The 22168-nt window shown below is 38.5% G+C and overlaps 1 protein-coding gene across 3 annotated transcripts in view; it reads left to right on the forward strand.

Annotated features, from left to right (window-relative positions):
- The window catches only part of REDIC1 (regulator of DNA class I crossover intermediates 1), an 80513-nt gene that overhangs the window by 38354 nt on the left and 19991 nt on the right, over positions 1 to 22168 (forward strand). For all 3 annotated transcript variants that reach the window (XM_070270123.1, XM_070270125.1, XM_070270124.1), the window contains 3 exons: positions 17903 to 18432; positions 18693 to 18762; positions 19814 to 19874. In XM_070270123.1, coding sequence (XP_070126224.1) covers positions 17903 to 18432; positions 18693 to 18762; positions 19814 to 19874 — 661 coding nt within the window. The remainder of the gene's footprint in view (positions 1 to 17902; positions 18433 to 18692; positions 18763 to 19813; positions 19875 to 22168) is intronic.

Raw genomic sequence — 22168 nt, forward strand, 5'->3', positions numbered from 1 at the left:
GTCTAGCTTCTTTGACCTAGCATAATTTGAGATTCATCTATGTCGTTGGTTGTGTATATGAATGGTTCATTCCTTTTTATTGCTGAGTAGTATTCCATTGTATGGCCATAGCACAGTTTATTCATCTGTTGATGACCATTTGGCTTTTTTCTCCAAGTTTTGGCTATTCCAAATAAAGCTGCTATGAAAGTTCATATAGAAGTCTTTGTTTATACATATGCTTTCATTTCTCTTGGGGAAATATCTATGAGTGGAATGGCTGGGTCATATGGTAGGTATATGATTAAATTTTTAAGAAACTGACAAACTGTTTTCTAAAGTGATTTGTACCATTTTACATCGCATCAGCAGTGTATGAGAGTTCCAGTTGCAGCATACCTTTGACAACACTTGGTAAAGTCAGTCTTTTAAAATATATGCCATTCTAGTCAATATGTAATAGTATCTTACTTTGGTTTTAATTTTGCATTTCCCTAATGACTAATGATGTTGGCATCTTTTCATGTGCTTATCAGCCATTTGTGTATCTTTGGTGAAATGCTTACCTTTTTCCTTTCCTTAGTGGTGTCTTTTTGAAGTAAAAAAGGTTTTAATTTTGATGAAATACAGTTTATTAATTTTTTCATTTAGAAATTGTTTGTGTGTTGTCATAGCTAACAAGTCTTTGACTAAGCCAGGGCCATGAAGATTTTTTCCTATGTTTTTTTCTGTCTTGTAGTTTTAGATCTTACATTTAGGTCTATGATCTGTTTTGAGTTAACTTTTATGTATTGTGTGAGGTAAGGGTCTAAATTCACCATTTGCATTTGTGGAAAGGAAAGAATATCTTTTCCTCACTGAATTGCTTTGGCACCTTTGTTGAAAATCGATTGACCAAAAACGTAAGTTGTTTTTCTTTTCCCCCAGGAATCTCAGTTCTGTTCCATCGGTTAATTATTTTTTTTTTTTTTTTTTTTTTTAATTTTTTTTTTTTTTTTTTTTATTAATGTTATGATAGATTACAACCTTGTGAGATTTCAGTTGTACATTTTTGTTAGTCATGTTGTGGGTACACCACTTCCCCCTCCGTACCCTCCCCCCACCCCCCCTTTTCCCTGGTAACCACCAATCAGATCTCCTTCTCAATATACTAATTTCCACCTATGAGTGGAGTCATATAGAGTTCGTCTTTCTCTGACTGACTTATTTCGCTTAACATAATACCCTCGAGGTCCATCCACATTGTTGTGAATGGGCCAATTTCGTCTTTTTTTATGGCTGAGTAGTATTCCATTGTGTATATATACCACATCTTCTTTATCCAATCATTAGTTTCTGGGCATGTAGGCTGGTTCCACGTCTTGGCTATTGTAAATAATGCTGCAATGAACATAGGGGTGCAACGGACTCTTGAGATATCTGATATCAGGTTCTTAGGATAGATACCCAGTAATGGGATGGCTGGGTCATAGGGTATTTCTATTTTTAACTTTTTGAGAAATCTCCATACTGTTTTCCATAGTGGCTGTACCAGTTTGCATTCCCACCAACAGTGTATGAGGGTTCCTCTTTCTCCACAACCCCTCCAACATTTGTCGTTCTTGGTTTTGGATGTTTTTGCCAATCTAACGGGGGTAAGGTGATATCTTAGTGTAGTTTTGATTTGCATTTCCCTGATGATTAGCGATGATGAACATCTTTTCATGTGTCTATTGGCCATATTCATATCTTCTTTTGAGAAATGTCTGTTCATGTCCTCTGCCCATTTTTTGATCGGGTTGTTTGTTTTTTTGTTGTTAAGCAGTGTGAGTTCTTTGTATATTATGGAGATTAACCCTTTGTCGGATAAGTGGCTTGTAAATATTTTTTCCCAATTAGTGAGCTGTTTTTTTGTTTCAATCCTGTTTTCCCTTGCCTTGAAGAAGCTCTTTAGTCTGATGAAGTCCCATTTGTTTATTCTTTCTATTGTTTCCCTCAACTGAGGAGTTACAGTGTCTGAAAAGATTCTTTTGAAACTGATGTCAAAGAGTGTACTGCCTATATTCTCTTCCAAAAGACTTATTGTCTCAGGCCTAATCTTTAGGTCTTTGATCCATTTTGAGTTTATTTTGGTGTGTGGAGAAAAAGAATGGTCAATTTTCAATCTTTTGCATGTGGCTGTCCAGTTTTCCCAGCACCATTTGTTGAAGAGACTTTCTTTTCTCCATTGTAGGCCCTCTGCTCCTTTGTCGAAGATTAGCTGTCCATAGATGTGTGGTTTTATCTCTGGGCTTTCAATTCTGTTCCATTGATCTGTGGACCTGTTTTTGTACCAGTACCATGCTGTTTTGATCACTGTAGCTTTGTAGTATGTTTTGAAATCGGGGATTGTGATTCCGCCGGCTTTGTTTTTCTTGCTCAGGATTGCTTTAGCAATTCGCGGTCTTTTGTTGCCCCATATGAATTTTAGGATTGTTTGTTCAATTTCTGTGAAGAATGTTCTTGGGATTCTGATTGGGATAGCATTGAATCTGTATATTGCTTTAGGTAGTATGGACATTTTAACTATGTTTATTCTTCCGATCCATGTGCAAGGGATGTCTTTCCATCTCTTTATGTCATCGCCTATTTCTTTCAAGAGAGTCTTGTAGTTTTCATTGTATAGATCCTTCACTTCCTTGGTTAAGTTTATCCCAAGGTATTTTATTCTTTTCGTTGCTATTGTGAATGGGATAGAGTTCTTGAGTTCTTTTTCTGTTAGTTTATTGTTAGTGTATAGAAATGCTACTGATTTATGCACGTTAATTTTATACCCTGCTACTTTGCTGTAGTTGTTGATTATTTCTAATAGTTTTTCAGTGGATTCTTTGGGGTTTTCTATGTATAAGATCATGTCGTCTGCAAACAACGAGAGTTTTACTTCTTCGTTACCTATTTGGATTCCTTTTATTTCTTTTTCCTGCCGAATTGCTCTGGCCAGCACCTCCAGAACTATGTTGAATAGGAGTGGTGAAAGTGGGCACCCTTGTCTTGTTCCTGTCCTCAGAGGGATGGCTTTCAGCTTTTGTCCATTGAGTATGATGTTGGCTGTGGGTCTATCATATATGGCCTTTATTATGTTGAGGTACTTTCCTTCTATACCCATTTTACTGAGGGTTTTTATCATAAATGGGTGTTGGATCTTGTCGAATGCTTTCTCTGCATCTATTGAGATGATCATGTGGTTTTTGGTTTTCATTTTGTTAATGTAGTGTATCACGTTGATTGACTTGCGGATGTTGAACCATCCCTGTGTCCCTGGTATAAATCCCACTTGATCATGGTGTATAATCTTTTTGATGTATTGCTGTAATCGGTTTGCCAAAATTTTGTTGAGGATTTTTGCATCTATGTTCATCAGTGATATCGGCCTGTAGTTCTCCTTCTTTGTGTTGTCCTTGTCAGGTTTGGGGATCAGAGTGATGTTGGCTTCATAGAATGTGTTAGGGAGTTCTCCATCTTTCTCAATTTTCTGGAACAGTTTGAGGAGAATAGGTATTAAGTCTTCTTTGAATGTTTGGTAGAATTCTCCAGAGAAGCCGTCTGGTCCTGGACTCTTGTTTTTGGGGAGGTTTTTGATTACCGTTTCTATTTCCTTACTTGTGATTGGTCTATTCAGATTCTCCATTTCTTCCTGATTCAGTTTGGGGAGATTGTAGGAGTCTAGGAATTTGTCCATTTCTTCCAGGTTGTTCAATTTGTTGGCATATAGTTTTTCATAGTATTCTCTTATGATCTCTTGTATTTCATTGGTATCTGTTGTGATTTCTCCTCTGTCATTCCTGATTTTATTAATTTGCGATTTCTCTCTTCTTTTCTTGGTGAGTCTGGCTAGGGGTTTGTCAATTTTGTTAATTCTTTCGAAGAACCAACTCTTTGTTTCATTGATCCTTTCTATTGTCTTTTTTGTTTCAATATCGTTTATTTCTGCTCTTATTTTTATTATTTCCCTCCTTCTACTGACTCTGGGCCTTGTTTGTTCTTCTTTTTCTAGTTCTGTTAGGTGTCGTTTGAGGTTGCTTACGTGAGCTTTTTCTTGTTTAGTGAGGTGAGCCTGTATTGCGATGAATTTCCCTCTTAGGACTGCTTTTGCTGCATCCCAAATGATTTGGTATGTCGTGTTCTCATTTTCATTTGTCTCCAGATAATATTTGATTTCTTCTTTAATTTCTTCAATGATCCATTGTTTGTTGAGAAGCGTGTTGTTTAGTCTCCACATTTTTGCACCTTTCTCTGCTTTTTTCTTGTAGTTGATTTCTAGTTTAATAGCGTTATGATCAGAAAAGATGCTTGATATTATTTCAACTCTCTTGTATTTATTGATGTTTGCTTTGGTTCCCAAAATATGGTCAATCCTTGAGAATGTTCCATGTGCACTTGAGAAGAATGTGTAACCTGCTGTTTTTGGATGAAGTGTTCTATATATATCTATTAAGTCCATCTGGTCTAATTTTTCATTTAATTCTATTATTTCCTTGTTGATTTTCTGTCTGGATGTTCTGTCCATTGGTGTTAATGGTGTGTTGAGGTCCCCTACTATTATTGTATTGTTGTTGATGTCTTCTTTTAGATCTATTAAGAGTTGCTTTACAAATTTTGGTGCTCCTGTGTTGGGTGCGTATATATTTATAAGTGTTATGTCTTCTTGGTGGAGAGTCCCTTTTATCATTATATACTGTCCCTCTTTGTCTTTCTTTATCTGTTTTGCTTTGAAATCTACCTTGTCTGATATTAGTATAGCGACACCTGCTTTCTTTTGTTCATTATTAGCTTGGAGTATTGTTCTCCATCCCTTCACTCTGAGTCTGTGTTTGTCTTTGGGGCTGAGGTGTGTTTCCTGGAGGCAGCATATTGTTGGATCTTGTTCTTTGATCCATCCTGCCACTCTGTGTCTTTTGATTGGGGAGTTCAATCCGTTTACATTTAGAGTGATTATTGAGACGTGGTGGCCTACCACTACCATTTTGTGTCTTGTTTTCCGGTTTTCTTCAGTTTCCTTTGTTTCTCGTCCCATGGTTTAATCTGTTCTGATGTAGAGCTGCTACTCTCTGTTGTTGTCCTTCTACTTATCTCCTCTGCTCTTGGTTTTGTAGTCCCTTTCCTTTTTTGGATTTTTCAGGAATGGGGGTTTTCCTGAGGATTTCCTGAAGAGGAGGTTTTGTGGCAATGAACTCCCTTAATTTTTGTTTATCTGGGAAAGTTTTTATTTCTCCATCGTATTTGAAGGATATTTTCGCTGGGTAGAGAATTCTCGGCTGTAGGTTTTTGTCCTTCAGATTTTTGAATATATCATTCCACTCTCTTCTAGCCTGTAAAGTTTCTGCTGAGAAATCTGCTGATAGCCTGATGGGGGTTCCTTTGTAGGTTAGTTTCTTTTGCCTGGCTGTCCTTAATATTTTCTCCTTGTCGTTGACTTTTGCTAGCTTCACTACTATATGGCGTGGAGTTGGTCTTCTTGCATTGATAAAGTTTGGAGATCTATTGGCTTCTGTCACCTGAAGATCCATCTCCCTCACCAGATTTGGGAAGTTCTCAGCCATTATTTCTTTGAATAGGTTTTCTGCCCCTTTCTCCTTCTCTTCTCCCTCTGGTATACCTATAATCCTTACGTTGCATCTCCTAATTGTGTCTGATAATTCTCGGAGAGTTTCTTCATTTCTTTTAAGTCTTGCTTCTCTCTCCTCCTCTGCCTGCAACAATTCTATATTGCCATCTTCCAAATTGCTAATTCTTTCCTCCATATTATCGGCCCTACTGTTCAGAGCATCTAGATTTTTCTTAATCTCCTCTATTGTGTTCTTCATTTCCAGTATTTCTGTTTGGTTCTTCTTTATCGTATCAAACTCTTTTGTGACATAGCTCCTGAACTCGTTGAGTTGTCGGTCAGAATTCTCTCTTAACTCAGTGAGTATTTTAATGATGGCTGTTTTGAAGTCATCATCATTTAGGTTATATAACTCATTTTCTTTGGGATTGTTTTCTGTGTATTTGTTACTTTCTTTCTGTTCTGGAGATTTGATGTATTTTTTCATATTGCTTGATGATGTTGATTTGTGCCTCCGCATGGAGATAGAGTTTAGTTGCTCCTTTCACTTGTTTCAGCTGCTGCGGTGAGGGGAGCAGCTGTTTATACTTCACCAACCAGGAACCCTGTCCGTAGTTGCTAACTGGGCCTGGGCCCCTCTTCGTAGCCACAGTGGCCCTTTGGATTCCCTCCTCTGCCGTGGGGGCCGTCACGGGGGGCTTCAGACTGCAGGTGCCTACTGTTGTTGCCCACCTAGATGCGCTCTCTCCTTGGGGTCTGCAACGGTGTTATGGGCTTTTCCAGCGGCCAGGGGTGGGATCACTTTTATTTGTCGCTCGGTTGCTGTCGGCACCCACCAAATCTCACTTGTCCTCTATGGGTCGCAGGAGAGCTATTGGCATCTTCTACAGTCTGTGGTTAGTACACCTAGCTATGCTGCTTTTGCCCTGGGGTCTTCCAGCCTTGTGGCTGGCGGCTGGGTGCCTTCTACTGGTGCTGTGCCGAGGCTTTCCCTAAGGCTTCTGTGAGCCTGTAGGGTTTCCCCCTAGGCTACTAAGCTGGGTCTCTGGAACTCTCTCCAGCCCCAGTCCTCTCCGAGATCTCCGGCAATCCCTAGCCTCACCTGGTGGGCAACGGCAGCTGGGGGTCGCCCCGCCCTCTGGGCTTCTCTCCGGGCCTCTGCCGGGAGCTCTGAATGCTCAGCGTGGCCCCTCTGCTACCGGCAGATAGAGAGTTTTGTCTGCTGCCCAGGCGGAGCTCCGGCGCTTCTCCACCGGATCGCCGGACCCGCCTTTGAAAGTTCCCCCGCCCCGGTCCTCTCCGAGATCTCCGGCAATCCCTAGTCCCACGGGGCGGGCAACGGCAGCTGGGGGTCGCCCCGCCCTCTGGGCTTCTCTCCGGGCCTCTGCCGGGAGCTCTGAATGCTCAGCGTGGCCCCTCTGCTACCGGCAGACAGAGAGTTTTGTCTGCTGCCCGGGCGGAGCTCCGGCGCTTCTCCACCGGATCGCCGGACCCGCCTTTGAAAGTTCCCCCGCCCCGGTCCTCTCCGAGATCTCCGGCAATCCCTAGTCCCACGGGGCGGGCAACGGCAGCTGGGGGTCGCCCCGCCCTCTGGGCTTCTGTCCGGGCTTGTGCCGGGAGCCCTGAGTGCTCAGCGTGGCCCCTCTGCTACCGGCAGACAGGGAGTTTTGTCTGCTGCCTGGGGGAGCTCCGGCACTTCCCCTCCGGGTCGCCGATCCGGCCTTTGAAAATTCCCCCGCCCCGGTCCTCTCCGAGATCTCCGGCAATCCCTAGTCCCACGGGGCGGGCAACGGCAGCTGGGGGTCGCCCCGCCCTCTGGGCTTCTCTCCGGGCCTCTGCCGGGAGCTCTGAATGCTCAGCGTGGCCCCTCTGCTACCGGCAGACAGAGAGTTTTGTCTGCTGCCCGGGCGGAGCTCCGGCGCTTCTCCACCGGATCGCCGGACCCGCCTTTGAAAGTTCCCCCGCCCCGGTCCTCTCCGAGATCTCCGGCAATCCCTAGTCCCACGGGGCGGGCAACGGCAGCTGGGGGTCGCCCCGCCCTCTGGGCTTCTGTCCGGGCTTGTGCCGGGAGCCCTGAGTGCTCAGCGTGGCCCCTCTGCTACCGGCAGACAGAGAGTTTTGTCTGCTGCCTGGGGGAGCTCCGGCACTTCCCCTCCGGGTCGCCGATCCGGCCTTTGAAAATTCCCCCGCCCCGGTCCTCTCCGAGATCTCCGGCAATCCCTAGTCCCACGGGGCGGGCAACGGCAGCTGGGGGTCGCCCCGCCCTCTGGGCTTCTGTCCGGGCCTCTGCCGGGAGCTCTGAATGCTCAGCGTGGCCCCTCTGCTACCGGCAGACAGAGAGTTTTGTCTGCTGCCTGGCGGAGCTCTGGCGCTTCCCCACCGGGTCGCCGGACCCGCCTTTGAAAGATCCCCCGCCCCGGTCCTCTCCGAGATCTCCGGCAATCCCTAGTCCCACGGGGCGGGCAACGGCAGCTGGGAGACCTCCGTGCCCACCGTGTCTCTCTCTGGGACCCTCCGGGCGCCCCGAGCACCAGGCCGGGTCTCCCCGCCAATGGCGGGGAGAGACTCTCCCCGCGGGCTCAGGTGTGCAACTCCAAAGTTTCCCTCTGCGTTTAGGAGTAATTGCGGGGGGTTTAAGTAGGGTTCTGGTCACCTGTTTCCACCGTCGCTCCTCTGTTGTGTTCTCGCTCCTGCCCTAGATGTGTGTGGATCCTCTGGGGGCGTCCGTTGGAAGAAAGCCGCTTGCGGGTACTAGGCTGCCCGTCGGGGTCGGAGAGTTTTCACCTATTTCCACATCCTCCCGGAGGAAAGTCCGTCCACCTTCCGATGTATAGTCGCGTGGGTGTCTCAGACGTCCTGAGATGCTGTCTGGATATCCTTTGTCAAGCGATAAGTGTCCAAATAATTGTAGACTCGAAGGGCGAGAGACAAAGAGGACTACTCACGGCGCCATCTTGGAAGCCCTCGGCCATTTTCTTTTCCATCGGTTAATTATGTCTATCTTTATGTCAGTGCCACACTGTCCTGATTACTATAGCTTTACTGTATATTTTGAAATTGAGAACTGTATTAGTCTTCCAGTTTGTTGTTCTTTTTTGAAAATGTTTTGGCTTTTCTTAGTCCTTTGCATTTCCATATAAATTTTAGCATCAACCTGTCAGTTTCTGGAAATAAAAAAAGCCTACTTGGATTTTGATAAGGATTGTATTGAATCTGTAGATCAATTTGGGGAAAATTGCCATCTTAACAATAGTGATTTTTCCAATCCATGAACATGAAATGTTTCTCCTATTCATTTTTTTTTGAATGTCGTAACAGCTTTATTCATAGTAGTCCCAAATTTGAACTAACCTAGATGTCCATTAAGAATAGAATATTATGGGGCTGGCCTGGTGGCATAGTGGTTAAGTTTGCATGCTCCACTTCGGTGGCCTAGGGTTTGCAAGTTTGGATCCCAGGTGCAGACCTAGCACCACTTGTCAAGCCGCACTGTGGTGGCATCCCACATAAAATAGAGGAAGATTGACATAGAGGTTAGCTCAGTGACAATCTTCCTCAAGCAAAAAGAGGAAGATAGGCAACAGATGTTAGCTCAGGGCCAGTCTCCCTCACACACACACAAAAGAATAGAATATTATATAATATTCATGCAGTGAAATAATACACAGAAATGAAAAAAAATAAACTGCTGATACATGCAGTAACAAGCATCTCCATGGAAGAATCTCAACACAAAAAGAGGACCATTGTGTAATTCCATTTATGTGGAGTTCAGAACCTGGCTGAATTAATGAATGGTGATAGCACTCAGAATGGTGGTTACTGTTGGGAGGTGTGGACTTGGAGGGGCGTGAGAGAACCTTCCAGTGTGTTTGAAGAGTTTTATTTTTCCAGATTTATTGAGATATAATTGACAAATAAAAATTGTATATATTTAAGATGTTCAAGATGATGATTTGCTATACATATACATTGTGAAATGATTACCACAGTCAAGCTAATTAACACATTCATCACCTCAAATAGTTACCATTTTTGGGTATGTGATCAGACCACTTAAGATCTGCTCTATTAACAAATATACAATTTACAAGTATACAATATAGTATTATTAACTATAGTCATCATCTTGTACATTAGATCCCCAGAACTTACTCATCTTATAACTGTAAGTTTGTACCCTTTGACTAATATCTCCCCATTTCCCCTACTCCCCAGCATCTGGCAGCCACCATTCTATTCTCTGCTTCGAGTGTGACGTTTTAGATTCCATGTATGGGTGAAATCATATAGTATTTGTCTTTCTGTGTCTGACTTATTTCACTTAGCACAATGTTCTCCCTCTTCATCTATGTTGTCACAAATGGCAAGATTTCCTTTTTTATGGCTGAACCATATTACATTGTATTTGATCTTCTTTAATTTCTCTGAGTAATGTATTTTTTTTTTTAAAGATTGGTACCTGAGCTAACAACTGTTGCCAATCTTTTTTTTTTGTCCTGCTTTTTCTCCGCAAATCCCCCCAGTACACAGCTATATATTCTAGTTGTGGGTCCTTCTACTTGTAGCATGTGGGATACTGCCTCAATGTGGCCTGATGAGTGGTGCCATGTCTGCGTCCAGGATCCGAACCGGCAAAACCTTGGGCCGCTGAAGTGGAGCGTGTGAACTTAACCACTTGGCCACTGGGCTGGCCCCTCAATAATGTATTGTAGTTTTCAATATATAAGCAGTGTGCTGCTTTTGTTAAATTTATTTCTAAGTATGTTATTCTTTTTATGCTGTTGTGAATGGAATTATTTTCTTAATTTCATTTTTGGATTGTTCATTGCTAGTGTATAGAAATACAATTAATTTTTGTATATTGATCTTGTATCCTTCAACTTTGCTGAGATCATTATTAGTTCTAGTAGTATTTTTGTGGATTCTTTAGGAGTTTCACCATACTGGATTATGTTGTCTATAAATAAAGGTGTTTTTATCTCTCCTTTTTCAATCTGGTTGCCTTTTACTTGTTTTTCTTGCCTGAGTGACTACAACCTCTAGTACAGTGTTGGATAGCAGTGAGAAGAGTGGACATGCTTGCATTTTTCCCACTCTTAGGGAAAAAGCATTTAGCCTTCACTATTAAGTATGATATTAGCTGTAGGTTTTTTTGTAGGTGCCCTTTATCAGGTTGAGGAAATTCCCTTCTATTTCTAGTTCATTGAACGTTTTTATCATGGATTTTGTCAAATGCTCTTTCTGTGTCCCTTGAGATTATCATCTAGTTTTTTCCTTTATTCTATTAACATGTAATATATTACTGTATTTTGAAGTATGAAACTACCTTGCACTCCTGGGTTAAAAGCTGCTTGGTCATTATATATAAACCTCTTCATGTATTGCTGGATTTGGTTTGCTAATATTTTGTTTATGATTTTTGCATCCATATTCATTAGGAAAATTGGTCTGAATTTTTCTTCTTATGTTTTCTGTCTGGCTTTCATATCAGAATAATACTGGCCTCATATAATAAAGTGTAAAGTGTTTGCTCTATTTAATAGAAGAATTTGTGGATTCTTTAGATGTTTTTGCATCAGGGCTATTCTTAGTGGGAAGGCTTTTTACTAATTTTTTTTACTTGTGTAAAGATCTATTCAGATTTTCTAATTTCTTCTTGAATCAGTTGTAGTAATATGTGTTTTTCTAGGAATTAATCCACTTCATCTAAGTTGTATGATTTGTTAGCATAAGGTGATTTATAGCATTCCCTTGAAACCCTTTCAGTTTCTGTCAGGTTGGTGTTGATGTCCCTTTTTGAGTTCTAGATCTGTGTCTTTTCTCCTTTTTTTCTTGGTCAGTGTAGCTGAAGATTTGCTAATTTTATTGGTCTTTTTAAAGAACTAAGTTTAGGGTTTTATCAATTTTCTCTATTTTTCTGTTTTTCATTCCATTGATTTCTGCCCTAATGTTTATGATTTCCTTTTTCTGCTTGCTTTTGGCTTAGTTTGCCTGTCTTTTTTTAGTTTCTTAAAGTGCAAACTTAACTTACTGATTTGATATATTTCTTCTCTCCTAATACAGGCATTAAAAGGTATAAATTTCCCTCTAAGCAGTGCTTAGAGGCCAACCAATGATTAGTTGGAGGTTGTGTTTAAGTACCTTCAGCTAACAAGGCTTCCTCCCTTGCACAAGACCTTACACTCAGCCAGGGATGAGTAGATACCTGTAGCTCTTTCTGGTCTCTCCTGAGTCTGCACTCAGCCTTACACGTGTATGCAACCTTCCAGACCACCAGGTGGGTCTGGGAGTTTATCAAAGCCTCTTGTACCTTTTTGTTTTCTGGATCTCTCTATGAAATTTCTGGATGGTTTTTGCTTGCTCCAAATATCTCAGCCTCAGGCAGCTGCAATTTTGGGCTTCTTTGATAGTTTGCCACCAAGACAATGATTATTTTTGACAAATTCCCTGGGCATGACTCTCCCACCTTCCCGACCCTCTCCAGACAAGCTCAGCCTTGGTAGGCTACCAGCCATGGAGTTGGGGGTGGAGGGATGGTGGCAGCCTAAGGCTAAAACTCCACAGGTTCCCACTGGTTCTACTAAGGTTGAGTAGTTTTTCTTGAAGTACTGCTTCACAGTTTATTGGATGCCATTGGTCACTCCCCATATTTGAGATGATTTTTTTTGTGAGTGTTATCTGGTTCTGTTACTGCTTTTAGGGGACAAGATTTGCCAGGTTTCTCAGTCTCTTATTCCAGAAGTCTGGCCCCACAATTGATTAATTTTGAATGTTAAACCAACCTTGTATTCCTGAGATAAACCCTACTTGGTCACAATGTGCTAACCTTGTTATGCATTCATTGGATTTGATTTGCCAAAATTTTGTTAGGGATTTTTACATTAGTCTTCATGAGGGAGATTACTTTCTAGTAATATCTTGTAATATCTTAGTCTGGTTTTGATATCAGCCTAATGTTGGCGTCATAGAATGAGTTGAGAAGTATTCCCTCCTGTGTAATTTTCTGAAAGAGTTTGTGTAGGATTGGTACATTTCTTCCTTAAATGTCTGGTAGAGTTCATCAGTGAAGTCAGTTGGTATGAATTTCTTTTTGTGGGAAGGTTTTTTTTTTTTACTATAATTTCCATTTTTTACTAGATAGAAGGCTAGTTGGATTATTATTTTTTTAGTGAGCTTTGGTAGTTTGTGTCATACAAAAAATGTATCCATTTTATCTATGTTGTAAAATTTATTGACTTAAAGTTATTCATAATATCTCCTTATTATGCATATGAAATCTTTAACTTCTGTAGTGATGTCTTTTCTCCCATTACTAATATGGGTAAGTTGTTTCTTCTCCCCTTTTTCCCAGTGATTATTCTGATTAGAGACTTGCCAATTTTATTTATTTTCTCACAGAATCGTCTTTCAGTTTCACGTATTTCTTATTTTTGTTTTTATTTCATTGAATTCTGCTCTTATCTTTATTTCCTTTTGTCTGTTTACTTTGGATTTAATTTACTCCTTTTTTCCTGATTTCTTAAGGTGAAAGCTGAGGTCATTGACTTGAGACTATTTTTCTTTTCTAATGCACGTGTTTAGTGCTGTAAATTTTCCACTAACTGCTGCTTTGCTGCATCCTACAAATTTTGATATGTTTTGTTTTATTTTCATTCAGTTAAAAAACTTTCTTATTTTCCTTTTGATTTCTTCTTCACTCCATGAGATATTTAGAAATTTGTTATTTGGTTCCTAAAATTCCCAAGACTTTTCTGTTATCTTTCTAAATTAATTCCATTGTGGACAGGGAACATCCTTTGTGTGATTTGAATCCTTTCAAATTTATTGAGACTTGTATTATGGTTATGAATATAGTTTACATTTAGTGCAACAATTGATATATGATTGGATTTGTCTGTTCTCTTGCTATTTATTTTTTATTTCTCCCATATAATCTTTGTTCCCTTTCCCTCTTTTCTGCCTTTATTTGATTTTAGTCTTTTTTATGACTTAATTTATCCTTTTGTTGGCTTGTTATCTATAACTCTGTTTTGTTTTTCAGTGGTTTCTTTAGAATTTATTGTATATATTTTAATTTATCACAGACTATATTCTAGTTATGTTATACTACTTCAAGTATTGTGTAAGAACCCTGTAATGGTATGCTTCCATTTCTCCCCTCTGGCCTTTGTGGTGTTGTATCCATACATTCACTTATATAAATGTTATAAATCTAATAATATATTATTGTTCTTTTTGCTTTAAAGAGAGTTAAAAATTAAGAAAATATGTTTTTTATACTTAAGCACAAATTCATCATTTTTGATGGTCTTTGTTATTTTGTGTAGATCTAGATTTCCGTGTGGTGATATTTTCCTTATGTTTGAAAGACTTTTGTTAACATTTCTTATAGTGTGGGGCTGCTAGTAATTAATTCTTTCAGCTTCTATGTATTTGTAAGTTTTTATTCTTTTCTTTTTGAAAGATATCTTTTGACTTGCATTGTTTCCTACTAGAAGTTGCTGTCATTCTTATCTTAATATCTATATATCTAATATATAATTTTTCTCTGTTTCTAAGATTTTTCTATCATAGATTCTCCATGGTGGATTTTCTATCATAGATTTCTATCCATTGATTAGGATGTTCCTTTTCTTTTTATTTCTTGTCTTTGAGCTGCATTGAGCATCTTGGATCTGTGAACTTAGTTTTTATCAAATGTGGAAAATTCAGCCATTGATTTTTTGGATATTTTTTATTCCTCTCCTCTCTTCTTTGGGGACCTTAATAACATGTAAGTTAGTCCATTTGAAGTTGTGTCACAGTTTATTGATGCTCTGTTTATTTATTTTCATCTTTTTTTCTCTCATTGTTTCATTTTATATAGATTATATTGCTTTTTCTTCAGATTCTCTAGTTGTATCTTCTTTGGTGTCTAATCTCTATGTAAATCTGTTCACTATATTTTTTATCTCTAGAAGTTTGTTTTAACTCTTCTTTATATCTTCCATGTTTCTATTCAACATCCTCAGTCTTTCGTCTATCTTTTTGGATGTAGGGAATATAGTTCTGATAACTCTTTTAATGTCCTTGTCTACGAATTCTATCATTTGTGTCATTGCTTGGTCTATTTCTAATAATTGATTTTTCTCTTCATTATGGGTTGTAACTTTCTACTTTTTTGCATTCCTGATAATTTTTTTTTAGATTGTATACATTATGAATTTCATCTTTTTGGTCTGGAAATTTTTGTATTCCTATAAATTTTCCTAAGGTTTTTCTGGGATTTTAGTTGCTTGGAAATAGTATGATCTTATTAAGGCTTGCTTTAAACTTTGTTAAACAGGACCAGATACACCTTCACTCTGTGGCTAATTTTGCCCCCTGCTAAGGCAATATCCTTCTTGTATTCTTAGATTTCCTTTGAATTAAGAGGTTTTCCACTCTAACTGGTGGAAACACAAAATTTTTCCATTTCTGTTTGAGTTCCTGGAATTGTTCAATCTTCTCATCTTGGGTGTTGCTTTTCCCAGCCTTGGGTAATTACTTCATACGCATGTGCTGATCAGTACTTAGCTGAAGATTTGAGAACTTGCTGTAGATCTCTGGAGCCCTCTCTCTTTGAAGCACTCTCCTTCATGGTACTCTGCCCTGCATACTCTGTTCTCTGCAGTCTTCCTGACCTTCCAGCGCTGTTTCCTCAACAAAGGGAATCTGTGGGCTCCAACTGGATTTCCCCTCTCTGTTCTGTGGCTTGGATACTCTCTCCAAGCAATAAGCTAGGAGCAGTCATAGAATTCACCTTACTTGTTTTCTCTCTGTCAGGGATCGTTATCCTATTCTATCCATTGGCCCAAGTCTGAAAGCCATTGTCTCATACAGTTTGTCCAGTTTTATAATTCTGTCAGTCAATGAGGCTAAATCTTGTTTCTCTAGCTTCATTTTGGCCAGATGGAAATCAGGATATTCACATTCACCTAGCAGTCAGACTGATATTTTTTAAGGCAAAAAGCAAGAGAGTTTTACTTTTGTACTTAGCAATTTTCAATATTTCTTATTGCTCTTTTCAAAAATAAAGCTCTACATGATCTGGGCCCTTTTGTACCTTTTAAGCCTTAGGCCGTAAGTTTTCTTTCACTGATTCTATTCTAGCTTTACTCCTTTTTGTTTCTCACATGTGCTGCAAATCTTGTATTTGTGTTTATTCCATCCCCCTGCAGTATGCATACTCCTCTCTTTATATGTCTAATCATTCTGTATCTTTAGCTTATTTATCACTTCTTTGCTAGGAACTTTCCTGACCAGCTATCTGAAAAGGACCTCCAACACAAGTTGTTCCATCATCTGATCTTGTAGCACCTATAAAGCTGCTGTAATTATCTTTTTTATTTGTTTATTTCTTTTATCCATTGTACTTATTAATGGTTAGTTATCTTATTTATTTGTTATTATCTTCCTTCACTAGAATATAAGCTGTATTATCTCCCTACCACATGGCAGGCATACATTAAATATCTGTTTAATGCACATAAAAGGCTTATTTAGATAATGAATTTATCCATATTGTAGTCCGTAAATGAATGAACTTTTATCTATAGGAAAAAGTGTTAAAGAAGTTGGATCGATTTATCTTAGTAAGGCTTTTATATTTTTAGCATCATTTCTCTCTGTCATCTTTACAAGTAGCAATCCTTCCCAACATTCAGTCCCCAACTCAAATGCCACCTACCTGATTTTTCTCAAGTAAAAGCATTTCTTTTATTTACTGTCGTAACACTGTAGAATAGCACTTATCACTTTCTAGTTTTTCTTTCCCCTTCCAGACTATTTCTTGTGAGCAATAACTGTGCATTATACATTTCTCTGTTCTCCAGATCTCTCAGTGAGTGATTCTTCTGAGTCAGAATGCTTAAAATGCTGTTTAAAAATGATTATTTACATTTGTAGTGTGCTTTCTAATTTATGAAGTGCTTTTACATTTATTTTCTCATTTAAAGTAATACAATTTCTCTGGTGTGAATGGTGTATATAATTGCGTGCTATAGGTTATGCCTTTGATATCACAGAATAACATTATTCTGCTCAAAACACCACTAAGACCCGTATTGAGAAACAGTGTAGGATCACGGTCTATGAACATTCCTGGACAAAATCTGTCTCTCTCTCTTTAATGCCAAACTGAATTCTTTTCTTTCTCTGTCCCCAATACGTGGCATAGTGCCTGGAACACGGCAGGTGGACCTGCTCATTAGATGTTTAATGAATAACTTAAAAAATAAAATTGGAAATCAATCAGTTTTAGCAGTCTATGTTTCTTTTCTAAAATTCTTTTGGTACCTCCAATCTCTGGAACAGCCCACCCCTAAGTAAATTTGTGGATAGTCAATGGCAACAAAATCCAGAGTATCTTGATTTTTTTTTTTGGTTAGATTTTTTTTGTTAGATTGAGCTAACATCTGTTGCCAATCTTTATTTATTTCTGTTTTTCTTCTTACCCCCAAAACCCCCCAGTACATAGTTGTATATTCTGGTTTTAGGTCCTTCTGCTTCTGCTATATGGGACGCCATGTCAGCATGGCTTAATGAGCAGTGTGCTAAGTCCGCACCCAGGATCTGAACTGGTGAAACCCTGGGCTTCCGAAGTGGAACGTGTGAACTTAACATCTCTGCCACAGGGCCAGCCCCAGAATATCTTGATTTTTAATTATTTCGTATAATAGCTTTGATTCTTTTATACAAGTTGGACATAACTTAGAATTATGATTTATACATTAGAAGGGAACTTATAAGTTATCTAGGCTAACCTTTCCATCTAATTCATCTTATCTCTTGGCTTTATTACATATATATGCATTTGTATCTGTATTGCTCTCCCTTGGGAACTTCAGAGTTGTTTTTATATCCTTGTTAGGTTGAGAGATATCTGTTATAGTGTTCTGATAACTCTGATTTGATGTTTTAACGCTGGGGATAATTTTTCCCTGCAGTGTGTTCAAAATATCTTTCTCTGATTAAACAGAGCAGCAGTTACATGCAGTGGTTGTCTAGGGTATTCACTAGACCTTATTACAGAAGACATGATATAGGTTGGTCATATTTTGTTAATATAACAGTGAATTGAACCACATCATACTTCATTTCAACACATTTTTTTGTGTTGAAATACAAAACTAAGTGTAGATTATTTTCATACTCACTGAGGCACATTAGACAAATTTCCACCCAAAACAATATTATTTATTCAAATAAAAAACTGAAAACATAGTCCAGGTAAATGTTAGTAGCTACTCAGTATGTTCTCTAAGAATTTAACTTTAAGTTTCTAAATGAAAATGTTCTATGCTTTTCTTGTTAAATATGTTTTTATTTATCTCAAAGTCCAGGAAATCGGAATTTCCTTACTGAAAGACCTGATATAGTTACAGGTGAAGATTGTGGAACCATGGATGAGAGAAGACAGTCAGACTTCATTATTGAAAAACAGTCAGTACAACATATTTTGGAAGAAAATAGGAAAGAGGTTTCAAATTTTCTTGAAGATGCGAACCAGCCAACACCCAGCCTTCTGTCAGAGAATTGTGACTCTTTTATTAGTGAAAATGTGATCAATTTATTAAACATAGATCAGTGGAGTATAAAGAAAACCTTTGACAAGTGTGGTTTTGACAGTATGGGAGATATTTGTGCAGTCACTAGTTCTGATAAAAACCATTCCACTGAGAGATCCATTAGAAGTATTTTTACAAATCCAGAGTTGACTTTTAGTAATTCTACTTTTAATAAAACAAGTTACCTAGAAAAGTGTCAGCCAAACAAGAACTATCAGAAAGAGTATAACGATCATGAAAGAAATAATCTTAGTACATCTTTTGAGAAGGATAGTTTCCCAGCCAGCTCTGAAAAAAAAGGTTGGTGTTATACACGAGAAGGGTAATAATCTATTGGTCTTTTTGTTTTTAGTACATATTTATATATAATATAGATATGTGTGTGTGTGTGTGTGTATTTGGAGGAGTATAAAATTGAAAATAGAGTGACATTCTATTATGTGACATTGTGTGGACCAGTGATTTCGTTCCATATGGGTCATGCTAATAAGCTTCCAATTTAAAAAAAAGAACTAGTCTGTGCTAGAGTTTTAGTTCAATGCATACTTTTATTTTTAAAGGAAAATTTGAAAGTGATTACCAAGAGAAGGCACCACAGAAGACAATCCAGATATATCCAGTGAACCGTTTGTAAGTTTTTAGGTAAATCTGGGGAATGCAATTCAGCATCTAGTATAATGCATATTGAAGGGTTGAATTGATGCAATGTGAGGTAGGGGTGTTGCTGTCTCAGAGTGGGCAGACTGGCCTCTACAAAGGCTTACCAGTTGTCAGAATCTTAGTAATATCACCCTAGTTGAGAGTATGGTGCTCGTATTTGCCAGCACAAAGCCGTCATCTTATCTGAATCTTAGTGTTAATTAGATTTGAGAAAACTGACTTATGTGTTCAAGAAACTTACACACTCACCAGAATGTCAATTTATTAATTTACAGTAAGAAATAGAAGGGTTACTTATATAGGAATGTTTACTGGCATGATAAGCATGTTTTCTAATTTTTGGCAGCTCTCCATGGAAAGGTGGCTTGGTTAGTATAGAATCAGAACAAGGGAGTAATAGAATTCAGATGCTAATGGCATAAGCAAACATATCAAGAGTTTATGGGACTGCAGTTATACTTAATTAAAGAAAACTTGTAGTTTCGGAATAGTCCTAACTTTCTTGGTAATAATTGTGGTTTAGTCAGATCTTGGTAATTAACAATCATGAATTAGAATAGGTTTTTATTTTGGAAGTACTTTCTTATGGAAATATTTAAAATATCTATTTGCAAAAAGAATACCTATATGCCATTTTTATGGGATTGGCGCAACAAATAAAACATTCACAACTTATTTAATAAAATAAAAAAATTAGGTTCTTTGCTGTCAAACTTCCAGGTATTCAGAAACTTATGAATGAAAACTAGCATGTTAGACCTTGAATTTTAAAATGTACTTTATGAAAGTGATTTTAGAACATGGTTCTCAAAGCTGGGTGCAGAACTGAATCACTCAAGGGGGTGATTTTAAAATACAAAATACCAAGTTTGACCCACACCCTTAGGATGGAGCTTATTTATTTTTTAAAAAGCTTCCCTTATAATTCTGATCTGCAGCCAACTTTGGGAACCATAATTTAGAACAATAATTTTCAGAGAGAATAAATCAAACTTTAATACTGTCTTATTTGTGACCCTAGGGGTAATATCCCTTTGAAAGAATTGCCTTCTAAGCAGTCGTGGAACTCTGGACTTGGTGAGGTAAAGTACATTTTACATTATCTTTCCAATTAAGTCAGTTGATAATTCATGTCATATTTTAGTATTTGCAGTGTACTTTCATTTAAGGTTAGCTTTTATTGAAAAATTTCTTTTTAGGCTACTTTTCTTACTCTGGGGAAATTATAGTTTAGGTCTAGAAATAAAATTATTGCCTTTTCAGAAACTATAATGTGTTTATTTGAGAAAAACCAATCTAGATGCATTTATTTCTTTATTTCTTTAAATTTTTATTTTTTTCGGATGTACATCGTATTTCGAATTCTGTGTACATTACATCATGTTCACCACCCGAACACTAATTATAGTGCATCCCCTCACATGTGATCCTAATCACCCCTTTTGCCCTCCTGCCTCCCCCAGTGGTAACCACCAGTCCAATCTCCAATGATATGTGTTGTTTTTTTCTTTTTGTTGTTTTTAATCTTCTACTTATGAGTGAGATCATATGGTATTTGACTTTCTCCCTCTGACTTATTTCACTCAGCATAATACCCTCAAGGTCCATCCATGTTGTCACAAATGGCTGGATTTCGTCATTTCTTATGGCTGAGTAGTAGTCCATCGTGTATAAATACCACATCTTCTTTATCCATTCATCCCTTGATGGGCACCTAGGTGGCTTCCAAGTCTTGGCTATTGTGTATAATGCCGCAATGAACATAGGGGTGCAAGTATCTTTATGCCTTTGTGTTTTCAAGTTCTTTGGATAAATACCCAGCAGTGGAATAGCTGGATCGTATGGTAGATCTATCCTTAATTTTCTGAGGATACTCCATCCTGCTTTCCATAGTGGCTGCATCAGCTTGCACTGCCACCAGCAGTGAACAAGGGTTCCCTTCTCTTCACACCCTTTCCAACATTCGTTGTTTCCTGTCTTGTTATTGTTATTTATAGCCATTCTGACCGGAGTGAGGTGATACCTCATTGTAGTTTTGATTTGCATTTCCCTGATAGCTAATGATGTTGAGCATCTTTTCATATGCCTGTTGGCCATCTGGATATCTTTGGAGAAATCTCTGTTCAGATCTTTTGCCCATTTTCTAGTTGGATTGTTGGTTTTTTTGTTGTTGATCTGTATAAGTTCTTTGTATATTTTGGATATTAACCCCTTATCTGATATATGGTTTGCAAATAGCTTCTCCCAATTGTTAGGTTCTCTTTTCGTTTTGTTGATGGTTTCCTTTGCTGTGCAGAAGCTTTTTAGTTTGATGTACTCCCATTTGTTCATTTTTTCTTTTGTTTCCCTTGCCCGGTCAGACATGGGACTTGAAAATATGCTGCTCAGACCAATGTCATAGAGCATACTGCCTATGTTTTCTTCTAGAAGACTCATGGTTTCGGGTCTTACATTCAAGTCTTTAATCCATTTTGAGTTGATTTTTGTGCATGGTGTAAGGGAATGGTATATTTTCATTCTTTTGCATGTGGCTGTCCAGTTTTCCCAACACCATTTATTGAAGAGACTCTCCTTTCTCCATCGTATGCTCTTGGCTCCCTTGTCGAATATTAGCTGTCCATAAACGTGTGGGTTTACTTCTGGGCTCTCAATTTTGTTCCATTGATCTGTGTGTCTGTTTTTGTGCCAGTACCATGCTGTTTTGGTTACTATGGCTTTGTAGTACAATTTGAAATCAGGGAGTGTGATACCTCCAGCTTTGTTCTTTTTTCTCAGGAATCCTTTGGCTATTCGGGGTCTTTTGTTGTTCCATATAACTTGTAGGATTCTTTGTTCTATTTTTGTAAAAAATGTTGTTGGAACTTTGATAGGGATTGTGTTGAATCTATAGATTGCTTTAGGAAGTATGGACATTTTAACGATGTTAATTCTTCCAATCCAAGAGCACGGAATATCTTTCCATTTCTTTGTGTCGTCTTCGATTTCTTTCAACAATGTTTTATAGTTTTCGGTGTAGAGATCTTTCACCTCTTTGGTTAAGTTTATTCATAGGTATTTTATTCTTTTTGTTGCAATTGTAAATGGGATTGTATTCTTAATTTCTCTTTCTGCTACTTCGTTGTTAGTGTATAGAAACGCAACTGAGTTTTGTACATTGATTTTGTATCCCGCAACTTGACTATATTCCTTTATTATTTCTGAAAGTTTTTTAGTGGACTCTTTAGGGTTTTCTAGATATAAAATCATGTCGTCTGCAAAGAGTGACAGTTTCACTTCTTCTTTTCCAATGTGGATCCCTTGTATTTCTTTTTCTTGCCTGATTGCTCTGGCTAGGACTTCCAATACTATGTTAAATAAGAGTGGTGACAGCGGGCAT

This window comes from Equus caballus, chromosome 6 (genome assembly GCF_041296265.1).
Source record: "Equus caballus isolate H_3958 breed thoroughbred chromosome 6, TB-T2T, whole genome shotgun sequence".
Lineage (NCBI taxonomy): Eukaryota > Metazoa > Chordata > Mammalia > Perissodactyla > Equidae > Equus > Equus caballus.